This window comes from Bemisia tabaci, unplaced genomic scaffold, assembly GCF_918797505.1.
Source record: "Bemisia tabaci unplaced genomic scaffold, PGI_BMITA_v3".
NCBI lineage: Eukaryota > Metazoa > Arthropoda > Insecta > Hemiptera > Aleyrodidae > Bemisia > Bemisia tabaci.
The window spans coordinates 412,913-426,656 of NW_027311736.1; the positions used below are offsets into that span (position 1 = coordinate 412,913).

The 13,744-nt window shown below is 39.5% G+C and overlaps 1 protein-coding gene and 1 non-coding gene across 2 annotated transcripts in view; one reads left to right on the top strand and one right to left on the bottom strand.

The window, feature by feature from the left end:
- The window catches only part of LOC109031325 (uncharacterized), an 84,219-nt gene that overhangs the window by 46,182 nt on the left and 24,293 nt on the right, over positions 1–13,744 (top strand). The window contains 1 exon segment of the mRNA XM_072305651.1: positions 2,143–2,412. Within this exon segment, the coding sequence (XP_072161752.1) occupies positions 2,143–2,412 (270 nt within the window).
- On the bottom strand, positions 3,368–3,486 carry LOC140225761 (5S ribosomal RNA). Its single transcript, XR_011900731.1, has one exon. It is a non-coding gene; the product is annotated as a 5S ribosomal RNA (ribosomal RNA).

The window sequence follows — 13,744 nt, forward strand, 5'->3', positions numbered from 1 at the left end:
ACACTGGAAAAAAACACATTGGATCTAGAGTCCAGACTCTTAAAAACATCGACAAGAAAAAAATACTCTTGATTCAATCGGATTTTTGCTTAAATCTAGAACCAAGCCTCTTAATTTGAGCGGATTTCCTTTTGGTTTAAGCAAAAATCTGATTGAATCAAGAGTATTTTTTCTTTTCAATGTTTTCAAGAGTCTGGACTTTAGATCCAATGTGTTTTTTTTCCAGTGCACTAACGAGCACACCCCATCTTCCTACTTTCACATAGTTCCATTTAGCACAAAAACGTCCAATTGAAGGACGAGATCTGCCACTAATTTATGCTGCAACACAGTCGGTGTCTTTGATTAATGATGCCGGATATCGTCGCTAGTCTGGCGTTAGGTCGTATCTGGATTTCCGCATGAGCTCTAGAAAGCATGGATTTATATGTGAATCAGGGCTCACGTGGCAATCGAGATACGTCCTTATGGCAGATAAGCGCGACGATATTAATCATCGTAATACAACTTTATGTAAAAAAAACTCATCCAAAACATGTAGGTAACAGCAGCAATGCTCAGTTGTATGACATCAGATTTTAGTAGCACTGTTAGAATTATTTTCCGAGTGCGATCCGGATTGCAGTTGTCTCCTGAGCCAATTTTCTTCCCAGAAAACTCGAGTGATACCATGAATAAGGAGTGAAATCCCTTCATATGATAGAGAATTTCGCTCCGCAAAAATAGTCGATTTTCCTCTGTAGTTACAAACATAGTTCACTCCTCGCCTACTGTATACTAATTTTCTTGAAGCAAAGGAGACACTGGATCAATGGGTCAGTTGCCCTGGTCGCAGAATCGCGTTTTGATGTTTGGTCCTTGTGGATTAGCCAAAAAATAAGAAGATTTGTCCTAACAGCAACTTTCTAGGTTCAATATCAGCCCAGATATCGCTCTTTGAAAAGTCGGGTTTGAGATGTCATCCACCGCGGTAATGACACCCTTCGTTTCTTCCACCTTGCTTTCATTAGTTTGCGCGACGCGCATTTGTACTGTTATCCAACGTGAAACTCTGATGAGAGCAAGGTGGAAGAAACCAAGGGAGTCACTGCTGGGGTGGATGACGTCAAAAACCCGACTTTTGAAGGGGCGATAGCTCGGTTATTATTGGACGTAGAAAGCTGCTGTTTTGACATATCTTGTTAATAGTAGCTGATCTACAAGAATCAAGCACCAAAACACGATTCTGTGATCAGCGCAACTGACCCGTTGGGTTTCACTCCGAAATTGTTAACAGTGAGATTTCTTAAAAATGTCCATCGAAAAGTAACATTAATGTTGCTCATTGTCTTAATGTGTTTGAGAGAGAGGTCATGACGCTATGTCTCTCTCACCCATCATGTCGCGGTATGATATCCGTTTTCCCTTTTTTTCCTATGTAAATTCTGAACGAATCATCACAAAGTTGCCATACTACACAATATCATTGCAGTCACGTCATGAATCAGTTGGACGTGTTTCTGTGCGGCCAGCGCAAGACCATCTGAGCGCCTACAAGACTGCAAGGATACTTCATGCATTGCGCGTACACCACGGAGGATACTTCACGCGTTGCGCGTACATCACGGTGCGTGTGCGCATTGCGTGAAGTATCTATGCAGTCTTGTAGGCACCAGTACGCGTTCCGCGCTGTCAGTACTGTGTTTGGCTCTGACAGTCATTGTTTTTCAACTGGTCGTATTTCTGCCAAACGGAACTATTGACGATTGAAAAAGATGGGGTGTGCTCTAGAAAGCTGCCTAAGAATCATTGTTGAAGTGGGCATGATTCCCTTTGGAGAAATGGAGAAGTGGAATTCTACATTCTGTCAAACGGAACTGTGCGGCAATCATAAGCCGTGGGCGTGGGAAAAGAGCGTAGCGGACAGGGCTCATGAGTTAATGCCGACCATAAGCGACAACGGAGACGGCTTCGTTGCCGCTGACGTCACCGGCGCTTTATAATTCCCATTCATTCTTACGGCCCTCGACTAACGAGCACACCCCTTGTTTCCCACCTGTCTCTGGTTCTGTTTGGCAGAACCAGTTCCGTCCGGTTCTTTAAAGAGAACCGGGTGATTTTTACATAAATTATTTTTCTTTTCTTTTTGGTGTGTGTATTCAGTTTGTGCGGTTGATGTTGGGGCGACTTCAAGTGCGGACGATTTTCGAGGAGTTCTACGTGTCGCTGGCCGGGCACAAATTCGGGGGGAGCTACCAACTGACGAGGCCAACGCTCATCCTCCGTGACCCCGAGCTCATCCGAAGTTGCCTCATCAACAACTTCTCGTGCTTCCACGACCACCAAGGGGTCGCGCCCTGCCCTAAAGTTGACCCGCTTTCTCACAACCTCTACCAGCTCACCGGTGAACAGTGGCACCAGGTTCGGCAGAAGGTTAGACACTTTTCATGAATAATCCAAAATAGAACGTATTTCTACGAAACAGACCTATGTGCAAGTGAGAAATATGGGTGTGCTCGTTAGTTCTCTGGCGGTAAGAGTGAATGAGAATAATAAAGCGCCGGTGACGTCAGCGGCAACGAGGCTCCTCTCCGCGGTCGCTCCCGTCCGCCCGCCTCCGCATAAACTCATGAGCCCTGTCCACAACGCTCTCTTGCCATGCCCGCGGCTCATGAGTTCCGCATTCAGTTGTCACATAGGTCTGTTTGATAGAATGTAAAATCCCGCTTTTCCAATTCTTCAAAAGGAACCACGCCCTCTTTTACATTGCTTCTTAGGCAGCTTTCTAGAGCACACCCCATATTTCTCGCCTCCACATAGGTGTGTTTGATAGAAATACGTCCAATAGTTAGTTCCATTTGGACGTATTTCTATCAAACGGACCTAAGCGCCATAGGGTGAGGAAGGTAGAGGGGGGCTTGGATTGGCGGCGGAATCGGGCGTCCGGCTTACTCCGTCCTATGCTCGCAATGCTTTTCCATGACGCTTAGGTCCGTTTGACAGAACGCGCTATCCGGGATTCTAGATTCCTCAAAAGGAACTCAAATTGGCGCTTACTTCCGTTTGATAGAAATGCGTCCATTTTTCGTTGAATTTTTCCTCATTTTCATTTATGTTGCAAAGAGTATTCCGTGAAAATTTCTAATGGTGGCCGTTCAAGTATTACGTAACGCACTTGAGGGGGAGGGGGGTTTGAGCTTAGCGTTCCGATGCGTTACAAGGGGGAGAGGGGATAAAGCCCAGTGATACGTAACAAATCCAAACTAAGGAGGGAAAATTGAAAATCTCGCCCGTGTGAATGGATTAATGGGAATCGTTATGAATTTCCGACCTTCAGTCTAGTCCTTGAACTTTCATTATTGATGCATATTCCGAAACGAAATAAAAATGTCAACAGCACGCAGTGTTCCCAAGCGGTCTCCCATCTAAGTACTAACTACGCCCGACGCTGCTTAACTTCGGTGATCGGACGAGAACCGGTGCTTTCAACGTGGTATGGCCGTTGACGAGGAAATCGACCGTCGCTCTGACCGATGAGATGCCGTGGCGACAGCCTGATCCGGAAAAAGTGCTCTTAGATGTCTTCAAATTATATGCGGGATTCTCATTTTTCAACCAAATTATATGTGGGATTCTCTAGAGTACCTATATTGAGAGAGTATGGCCACTGGGCCCGATGGAGAGGCTTAGGACCCAAAAATGGCGGTGCGTTGTTTTGGTTTTTGTGGAAGGGAGGGGGGTCATTGCCAACTTTCGACGGTTTTCACCAACCGCACTTGCTGCCAACCTTACTGCATCCAAGATAATTTTTCTCAAAAATTGCACACGATTAGCCTTAAAAATATGTAAAGAAGTCGCAATAGTGCATTTGGGTAAATTTCTCGTTACGATAAGCAAAGAAAACTACATTTTGAGTCATTTTGCAATACATTAATTTATGGCGTCCGCCATTTTTGGGTCCTAAGGGCTCCATTCAGCCTAAGATGGCTGAGCCAATCAGAGGTGGTAACTCCAGTGGCCATACTCTCTCAATATAGGTACTCTAGGATTCTCCATTTTTGATTATTCAACGGAACTCTACAGAAATTGCTCCACTAAACATTTTGTTTTCGTCGACTAATGTTTCGCTTTCTACTGACGGTTACGCATTGATAAAAATCGGAAATGCGTTTTTCAGATTACGATGATAAAAGTCTTCAATGTTTTTTAATGTTTTCAAGGATAACCAACCATTAGATCCTATTGAAATTCTCTGTATATTTTCATCGCTTCTCTAAATAAATCACAGCCAATGGACCACTAGACAAGGTACGAATTTAAGCATTCTGATACATGTTTCTTGACCAGAATTTCACGTAAAACACGTTTCGCGCAACGAAACTTACCGAAATCAACTCCTAACAAAGATATTAACATTTTTATATCACATTGGTTACGAGGAATTTGAACTGCCCGCTCACAAGAAACTCAAAGCTCTACGTGAGTCAAATCGCGCACTACAACGGTTTCTTCAGCAAGCTTCTCAATCGAGCAATGTTCATTTCCCTATAACCAGTGTTGTTCAAACTATAAACAACTTGCTATAGCTGAGCCAAAGCGTCAAGATTGAGGTTGCCAGATTTTTTTTTCTCAGAGGCTGTCATGATAACGTTTAGCGCGCGATGTGAGTCACGTAGAGCATTGAGTTTTCATGAGCGGGTGGTTTGAATTTACGCATCAAGAATCATTAAATATCTTCGTAAGGAGTTGATTTCGGTAATTTTCGTTGTGCGCATCATATTCTACGTGAAATTTTGGTTGTGAAACGTGTATCAAAATGCTGACATTCGTGCCTTGTCTATTAGTCCATTGCAATGAAACATTTCAATAAGTTTTCTTTGATTAAGATCGAGTCGGACGTTTCTTAAGGTGATTTGACGGTTGCTATTTTTTGCCAGAGCGACGAAAGATATATCGCATCAATTCGTTTCATAATTTAAGGTACTTATCATTTTTTTTTGAATTTTGAGATCGCACTGCTGTTGTCATTATGAGACTAAAGAATTCTAAGGAGACTAAGAGAAATATAGCATTCGATACTAAGATCGAAAGTGCAGTCGAATGCGATATTTTTCCTCTAAAAAACCCACGCCTTTAATACATTGAATTCCTTTGTGAAATTAGATACATGAATTCTTTAGTCTCATGACAATAGAAGTGCGATTTCAAAATTTGAAACGAATGACAAGTAGCTGAAATTATGGAACGAATTGATGCGATGTATCGCATGTTGCTCCGACACAAAAAATGACAACCGTCGAATCACCTTAAGCGTTACAATTGAGGTTTTACTTTTTCGCCTTTAGCCATTGATACGTGAATAGTGGAAATTCAAAATCTGGAAAGTGTCATCCGGTATTGCTAAAATTTTGCATCTTGCTCCGTAGCGTAAAAGGACCTGAATACTTCCCTTCATTAAATTTTAGTGAAGAAATGTTCTATGAACTTTGACCTTATAGAAACTGGTGCTCAATCGTAGCAACACCTGGGGGCACTTGCCAGGTTTTGAATTTACGCTCTCCCTATAAAAAAGATAAAAAAGCACTTGATGAAAAGATTCTCAGGTTTTGATTTTACTTACTCAGAGGAGGAATAGAGGAACATATTTTGACAAGCTCGTTTCCACACCACCTTAGGAAAGCCCGATCAGGTAGAGGATACGGTGCTGCTCCTGGAGGTAGAGCTTACGGCGCGTTTTTTTTAACGTGGTGTCGCCAAGAGCCCTAATCCACGGGGAAGGGAAGAAGAAAAGGGAGAGGAAAGAGGAAAAGGGAGAGGAAAGAGGAAGAGGGAAAGGGGAAGAGGAAACAAAAAAATACACTCACCAACGCCGATGCATCTCCACCTGTTACTTCTCCATGCCGTTTTTGATACTCCTAAAAACAGCTGTGCCCGCAGAAGACGAAAGTAGCGCCCTCCGCAACTGATTATGGAGGAGGAATAAAACAGTATCTTACCTTCGGTTGCGGGAAGATCCAGCAGCAGCAGCAGCACCTGGAACAGAGAATAAAAAAAAGAAAAGAAAGAAAAGAAGGAAAAAAAAAAATAAAAAAAAATGCGACGATCCCGGTACGATGGCATCCAGCAGCAGCACCTGAAACAGAGAATAAAAAAAGAAAAGAAAGAAAAGAAGGGAAAAAAAAAAAAAAAAAAAAAAAAAAAAAAAAAATGCGACGATCCCGGTACGATGGCACCCAGCAGCAGCACCTGGAACAGAGAATAAAAAAAAGAAAAGAAAGAAAAGAAGGAAAAAAAAATAAAAAAAAATGCGACGATCCCGGTACGATGGCATCCAGCAGCAGCACCTGCAACAGAGAATAAAAAAAAGAAAGAAAGAAAAGAAGGGGGAAAAAAAAATGCGACGATCCCGGTACGACGGTGTCCACCAGCAGCGGCCTCCCCCAACCCCGGCTTCCAGCGTCCCGGTTCCTTTCCCACCTCCTCCCTTTTTTTTTTTTTTTTTTTTTTTTTTTTTCCACTCGTGGCTTGCTGAGATCCTCCGGGGCGTTACGCCCCGGAGCCGCCGTCGCCGGCAGGGGCGCCCGCCGGGACCCCATAAGGGTCCGCTGGGCGCCCCCACCCCCGACCCCCCGCGAGGGGGGTCAAAAAGCCCCCCCTTGCGGGGGGGCAAAGTGACCCCCCTCGCGGGGGGTCGGGGGCAGGGGCACCCAACGGACCCACGGGGTCCCGGCGGGCGCCCCTGCCGGCGACGGCAGACCCCGGACGTAACGCCCCGGAGGATCTCAGCAAGCCAGTCGCGGAAAAAAAAAAAAAAAAAAAAAAAAAAAAACCCTAGCCCTCCCCCCGTGATCCTACTCCGCGGCCCCTCCCCCCTTGGAAACCCTGCTCCGCGATCCTACATAAACCCAACGGAGTCCCCCCTCTCCCCGGGAACCCCCTTTGGGAAACCCTACTCCGCGATTCCGCCCCCAACCCCACGAGCCCCCCCTTTCCCCGGGAATCCTCCCCCCCTTGGGAATCCTCGTCTCGCGGTTCTTCCCAACTCCACGAACCCCCCGTTCCCCGGGAATCTCCCCCCTCAGCGAGCCCTCCCCCAAAACCCCCGCTTCTTCTGCCGCATCTTCTGGAACAAACAAGATAAATCGAGAGTTATTAGTAGTGTTTGCAATAGGTGACAAAACTGGCTTTTAGAATTCTCTATTAAACCCCTCATTATAATTAGAAGTTTTCTTGTTATCAGCAATTAAATTAGTTGGACCCATGTATGCTAAAACGAACTATGTGCTTAGGATTTGCCTGCAACATAGTTGCTTCTAGCCTAAATGTGTCCAGTTCTCTCTCGCCAAGATTTTAGTCGATGCATTATTCCATAATAAATCAAACGTTATTTTTCCAAATTTTAATTTGAATTGCAGTTTCATACTCTCTTTGGACTTGCAACATCATTGGATCACATTTTGCAATGAGAAACCACTATCTCTAGCTCTCATAAAAGCACATATCTGAATAGGGAAACCAATGGCATGTGTGTTATTTCTAAAATTGGCAAGAAATAATGGTTCCTTATTACAAAGTGTAATCCATTTACAAGTTTGCATTCAGTTGTAGTAATTGAACTGCATTGCGCAAAAAGGAATTAATATTCTTGGTTCTTCAAAATTCACCTACTTATGTTGGAAAAATGAAACTCGTGTTTTTCCTACGGTGAACCGAAAAAGATAATTTATTTTTGCGTAATGCAGTTTAATTTCTCCCAGTTAAATGCAATATTATTTGACTGAATTAAATGAGAACCATGCGCAGAACTGGAAGGAATAGCAAATACTTCTTGTATCCCTTTAAACAGCTGAGGTCATTCAAGTTAAGGTGATTCGACGGACGCCATTTTTTGTGTCAGAGCTACGTGCGATATATATCATCGATTCATTTCATAATTTCAGCTACTCGTCATTTCTTGCGAATTTTAAAATCGCACTTCTCTTTTCATGAGACTGAAGAATTCATGTACCAAATTTCGCAAAGAAATTCAACTTCACAAAGGCGCGGTATTTTTAGAGGAAAAATATCGCATTCGAGTGCAGTTTCGATGTCAATATCGAATGCCATATTTATCCTCTAAAAAAACCACGCCTTTATTACGATGAATTTGTTTGTCAAATTTGGAATATGAATTCTTCAGACTCATGACAACAGAAGAACGATCTCAAAATTCGAAAAAAATGACAGGTAGCTGAAATTTCAGAACGAATCAATTCGATATATCGCACGTCGTTCTGGCACAAAAAATTGCGTCCGTTGAATCATCTTAAGGATACGACACGTTTAAAATATAATTATTTTTATGGATTTTATGAATGAAATTAATTAAAAATTGATGGGATAAAATTTCAATCATACTAGTAATTACTACTTTCTAAATTATATGGAAATAATACACATTTAGGAGGGCACTACTTCCGTCCTCAATGACTCAACATGCGGAGCATCCATCCTCTTCGTTTCTTTCCGACCTGAAACAGACTAAGAAGAAAAAAAAGGAATGATTAGTTCTTAACCTAAACCTAACTTGAAAATAAAAACTTTTATAACAAATTAGTTTTAATTTTTGCTTAATATATTTGTCAAAACTCATACCTCCTCTTGTCTAATGCTAAATTCATTCCGTGCAAATATTTGGAACTTAAGGTGATTCGATGGACGCCATATTTTGTGTCGCATCGATTAGTTCCATTTTTTCAGCCACTCGTCATTTTTCTCGAATTTTGAGATCGCAATTCTGTTGTCAGGAGACTGAAGAATTCCCTCACCAATTTTTACAAACAAATTCAACGTAATAAAGGCGTGGTTTTTTTAGAGAGAAAATATGGCACTCGAGTGCAGTTTCGATATCAGTATCGAGTGCGATATTTTTCCTCTAAAAAAACCACGGCTTTATTAAGTAAAATTTGTTTGTCAAAATTGTTAAGTGAATTCCTCAGTCTCCTCACAACAACTTCGAGAAAAATAATGGGTAGCTGAAAAAATGGAACCAGTCGATGCGATATCGTATGTTGCTCTGACACATAATATGGCGTCCATCGAATCACCTTAGTGCAATTGTTTTTACGCTATTTGTTCTCCTGAGCTATTTATTCTGTGAGCAAATAATTAGTCATTTCAAGTGGCTTTTTGAATGCAGCATAATTGGATTGCATTTTGCAATTTGGAACTATAAAGTCTGGCCCGGTTTAAAAAGAACGAATGTGCCATTAGTTTCCCTATGCACGTAAATGTTTTTTTCAGATAAGCTAGAATTTATAGTTCCAAATAGCAAAATGCAGTCAAATTATAATTGTTCTGATTTTAAATACTTAAAATATCAAACATCATTAATGAGCGATTCAATGATCAAAATGTGACTTTATGATACGTCTAAATTGGACCATGCTGTACAGTAGAGGAATTGATAATTTGTCTTATTTCAGAAATATTAGCAGTTTGCAGATAAGTGCTTTTGTGAGAGAAAAAGAATTAGTAGTTTCAATCGGATGTATTTCTGTTAAACGGAACTATGTGCATTATGACGTGAGCCCTGTTATGCATGTATTTTTATGGGTCTCAGGGCTCATGTCTTAAGGCACATAGTTTCGCTTGACAGAAATACGTCCAATGACAATATGTACTTCAACTGCAAATGGTGTAAAGTGGCAGATACACTTGCAAGTTAGAAGCGCTTGTTAAAAGTGAAACATCAATAGGAAACCGGGATTTCAATCGCTCGACGTCTAGCTATCAAAATCTTCCTTTCCTATTGGTGTTTCACTTTCAACAAGCGCTTCTAATTCGCAGGTGTATCTGGGTCTTCAGAGGAGACGCTAATGAAAGATGGAAGAAAGAATGAATAAAGAAAGAGAAATTAATAAGAGGTAGTTACGAAATAAAATGAAAAGAGCAAAATAAAATTAGGTATGAACTGCTTTCACTGCGCCCGTTTCTTGCCAATCTGAAAGAAGAAGAAAAAATGGAAAATTAGTTTGAGATATTTAGAATATATAAAAGAAGATGAAACAACTTTCACTGTGTTTGTTTCTTATCGATGTAAAAAGAAATAGATAAAGAAAAAACATGATAAAGATTTGAAAAATACACGGAGAGAAAAATTAATATGATGTATGAGAAAAACTACCAATTCTGTAAAGCAATTTTATCCGCGATCAGTATGCTGAAAGTAGCTTGTGCTCTGACCCTGTCTCTTGTCAATTTAGAAGAGATAAATACACGAGAAAGGAGAAAGAAAAATTAGCATGAAGCCTTTGAAGAGGAAAAATAAAAATTTAGTCCCATAAAATAAGTTGATTTCATTCAAAAAGCAAAATGCCGTAAACTTCATTACTATTTTGCCGATCTGGAAAAATAGAAAAATGAAGGAAGCAGAGCTGCTAAAGATCTAATGTAAGGGTGATTTCACGATAATAGGAATAGTCGTGTCGCCGTGGGTTATGAACGACATAGGGCAAAACGATTGAAAACAAATTAATTAATCAATAGGAATGATGTCCCTGAACCTATCCATGCTAAAAAAATATGATGAATTATTATTATATTTAATAATATGAGACTTTAAACGCCGAAAATGTCCGATCGGTTACGCGTCGCCAACCCCGATTTTGAAGCAAAAGAGCAATTTGCGGTAACAAATCAGCACTGATCATGAACTCTTTGGCAATATTTGCTGAAAAGAGACTCTAGTGTTCAAGAAAATTGCCAGTTTGAACTGAAATGTTTATTATTGAGCGAGAAAAGTCATAAGAAAGAGGTGTCGCCACATTTGGCAACAAATTTTTGCAGTTGTATTAAGTGCAGTGTTTATCTCGCCAGATGGAGTCAGGAGTTTCAAAACTGCCATCAAATTGTTCGCTGAAGTCTTCTTGACAAAACCATTACTGATAAGTCAGTTTTTTTTACAATGAAAACTTAAATTATTATGAAAACCAATGATTTTTACGTGTGTAGCACTAATTCCTCACTACGCAAAAACCTCAATTAAATAGTATTAAACTAAAAGGAGGTCTCCAAAGTTTAGAAAACTTTTAAGGCAGCATTAATTCCACCTCCTAATTCAAGAATTGACAAGTTTCATCTTTTGTATCATCTTTAATCTCACATTTTTGAGTGTCGGTTACGCTGTGTCTGTTACGTAACCGACACATTTTGGCAGGGCCGCCATGTTTACGTATGGACCTCCAGCAGTCCCGCGGGAAGCGCTGATAGGTACCTGATTCAATGGCTTGTTTATCAATCACTTTAACTTTGCACTGAATCAAAATGGAGCGTGCCAAAGCTGGAAAAAGGAAGTTTAATACCTTTAAAATGAGGTAATGAAATCCTGTTGAAATTGGTGCACTTTTATTTCTAAGGTATTTCACATTTTAACTATTCCTGTTATCGTGAAATCACCCGTAAATTAAAATTATAGCCTGTGCGCAATTTTTTTTTTTTTTTTACTAAAACTTTAACGAGAGTTCGAATATCGATATCTGAAGGTTGAAAATACTTATCTTTGACTGTGACGTCGCAAATCTCTGCTCTTATTTTGTTATTTTCAACCAGAACTAATCAGCAGTTTTTCATTAATATGAGTTTTTCATTAATATGAGTTTTTCACTCATTCTATAATATTTACGGAGAATTTGAGGGAGATTCCTCGGTTACTTTTCTTTTCTGAAAGTGGAACACAATCGGAGATTTTCAAACGTGGAGGTGTAGTTGCGCATTTTTTATTTAATCAATGTATTTTGATGCGATTCTGGATGCAAAATAACCTGAAACAAACAAAAAAAAAAAAAAGAATTATTAAAAGTCTAAAAGCATGAAAATAATTGGGAAATTAATGAATAATTGAATTGATTATCAATCAATTTTAACCTCGCAAATATGACCATCTTCTAAAAATTCTGGGATTTTGATTTCGTTTATTTTTTTGACTAGGCGCTAAAAATTACTCAAGATTCAAAAATTCAAAAAAATGACCTGAAAGAAAAATAGCAATAATACAAGTCAAAAAGCATGAGAGCGATTGGACAATTTGACAACATTTTGCAATTTGGACCTATAAATTCTGGCTCATCTGAAAAAACACTTATGTGCATAGTGCAAACTAATGGCACATACGTTGTTTTTAAACCGGGCTAGAATTTATAGTTCCATATTGCAAAATGCAGTCCAATTAATGAATACTTTGATTGATTACTTTTAAACTTTAACCAAACGAATGTTCATTTCTATTAAAAAATCTGCGATTTTGAGGGTTGATTCTCGTTTATTTTTTCAGAATAAGCGCTGAAAATTACTCAAGAATTCAAGAAAGTTTTCACAATCTAAGGGTTTTTTTGGTTGTGTAGATCTGTGCAAATTGCAGGAAAACAATGAAGGTGATTCGATGAACGCCATATTTTGTGTCAGAACGGCATGCGATTTCTCGCATCAATTGGTTTCATTTTGTCAGCTACTCGTCATTTTTCTATATTTTGAGATTGCAATTCTGTCGTCAGGAGACTAAAGCACTCACTTACCAATTTTAACAAAGAAATTCAACGTAATAAAGGCGTGGTTTTTTTTTTGAGAGAAAACATCGCATTCGATACTGATATTGAAACTGCTTTCGAATGCGATATTTTCTCTCTAAAAAAAAAAACCACGCCTTTATTACGTTGAATTTCTTTGTTCAAATTGGTAAGTGAGTACTTTAGTCTCCTGACAACAGAATTGCGATTTCAAAATTGAAGAAAAATGACAAGTACCTAAAAAAATGGAACTAATTGATGCGATATATCGCATGCCGTTCTGACACAAAATATGGCGTCCATCGAATCACCTTAATATACTGTTGATCCATAGAATTCGAATGAATTGGAATAAAATATTATTACTTTCCTTTTTCCTTTTTTATTTATTTACCTTCTTTTTCCTTTATCTTTTTTCTGAAAATACGAGTACCTAAAACGATGATTAATAAAAATGTAAACCTGGTACGGCCGTAGTAATGATAAAATACTATAGAATATACCTAAAATTTATAATTTATAAGCGAAAAAATTTCAATTTGAAAAATGACTGCTTTATTTAACTTTGAAAAATAAAAATTAAAAATTTGAAAATTCAAAATTTGAAATTTGTAATTAAAAATTTAAATTTGAAATGTTTAAATTGGAGAAATAAAAATTTGAAAAAATAAAAAATTTAAAATTAAAACTATCAAAATTTCAAGTGTATAAAAATAGAAGGAATGAGTAAGCTATAAGGTTCACTTACATATTAGGGGCTTAATCCAAATTGAGTTACTACAAATGTTGGAATTCCGGTTGCTGACTGCAGTGTACCACTAGTGTAATCACTACCACTGAAACACTGAAACGCTGAAACACTGAAACACTGAAACACTGAAACACAGAAGCACTGAATTACTGAAGCACTGAAGCACTGAACCACTGAACCACTGAACCACTGAACCACTGAACCACTGAACCACTGAACCACTGAACCACTGAACCACTGAACCACTAAACAACTAAGCCACTGAACCACTTACCCTCTGACCTGTTCACCCATGGAACTTCTTCGCTTTCTAAACTCACACTGATTGAACTTTAGGGAAGGGGTCTCCCTTTTGTAAGCTCGGTTGGTCTGTAGCCACCTCCAAAATTCCCACCCCCCTCTGCTGACCCCTCCTGCAATTACGATGTAATTTAGAAACAATGTAATTTCCTCGTTGTCCTGTGGCGGGAAA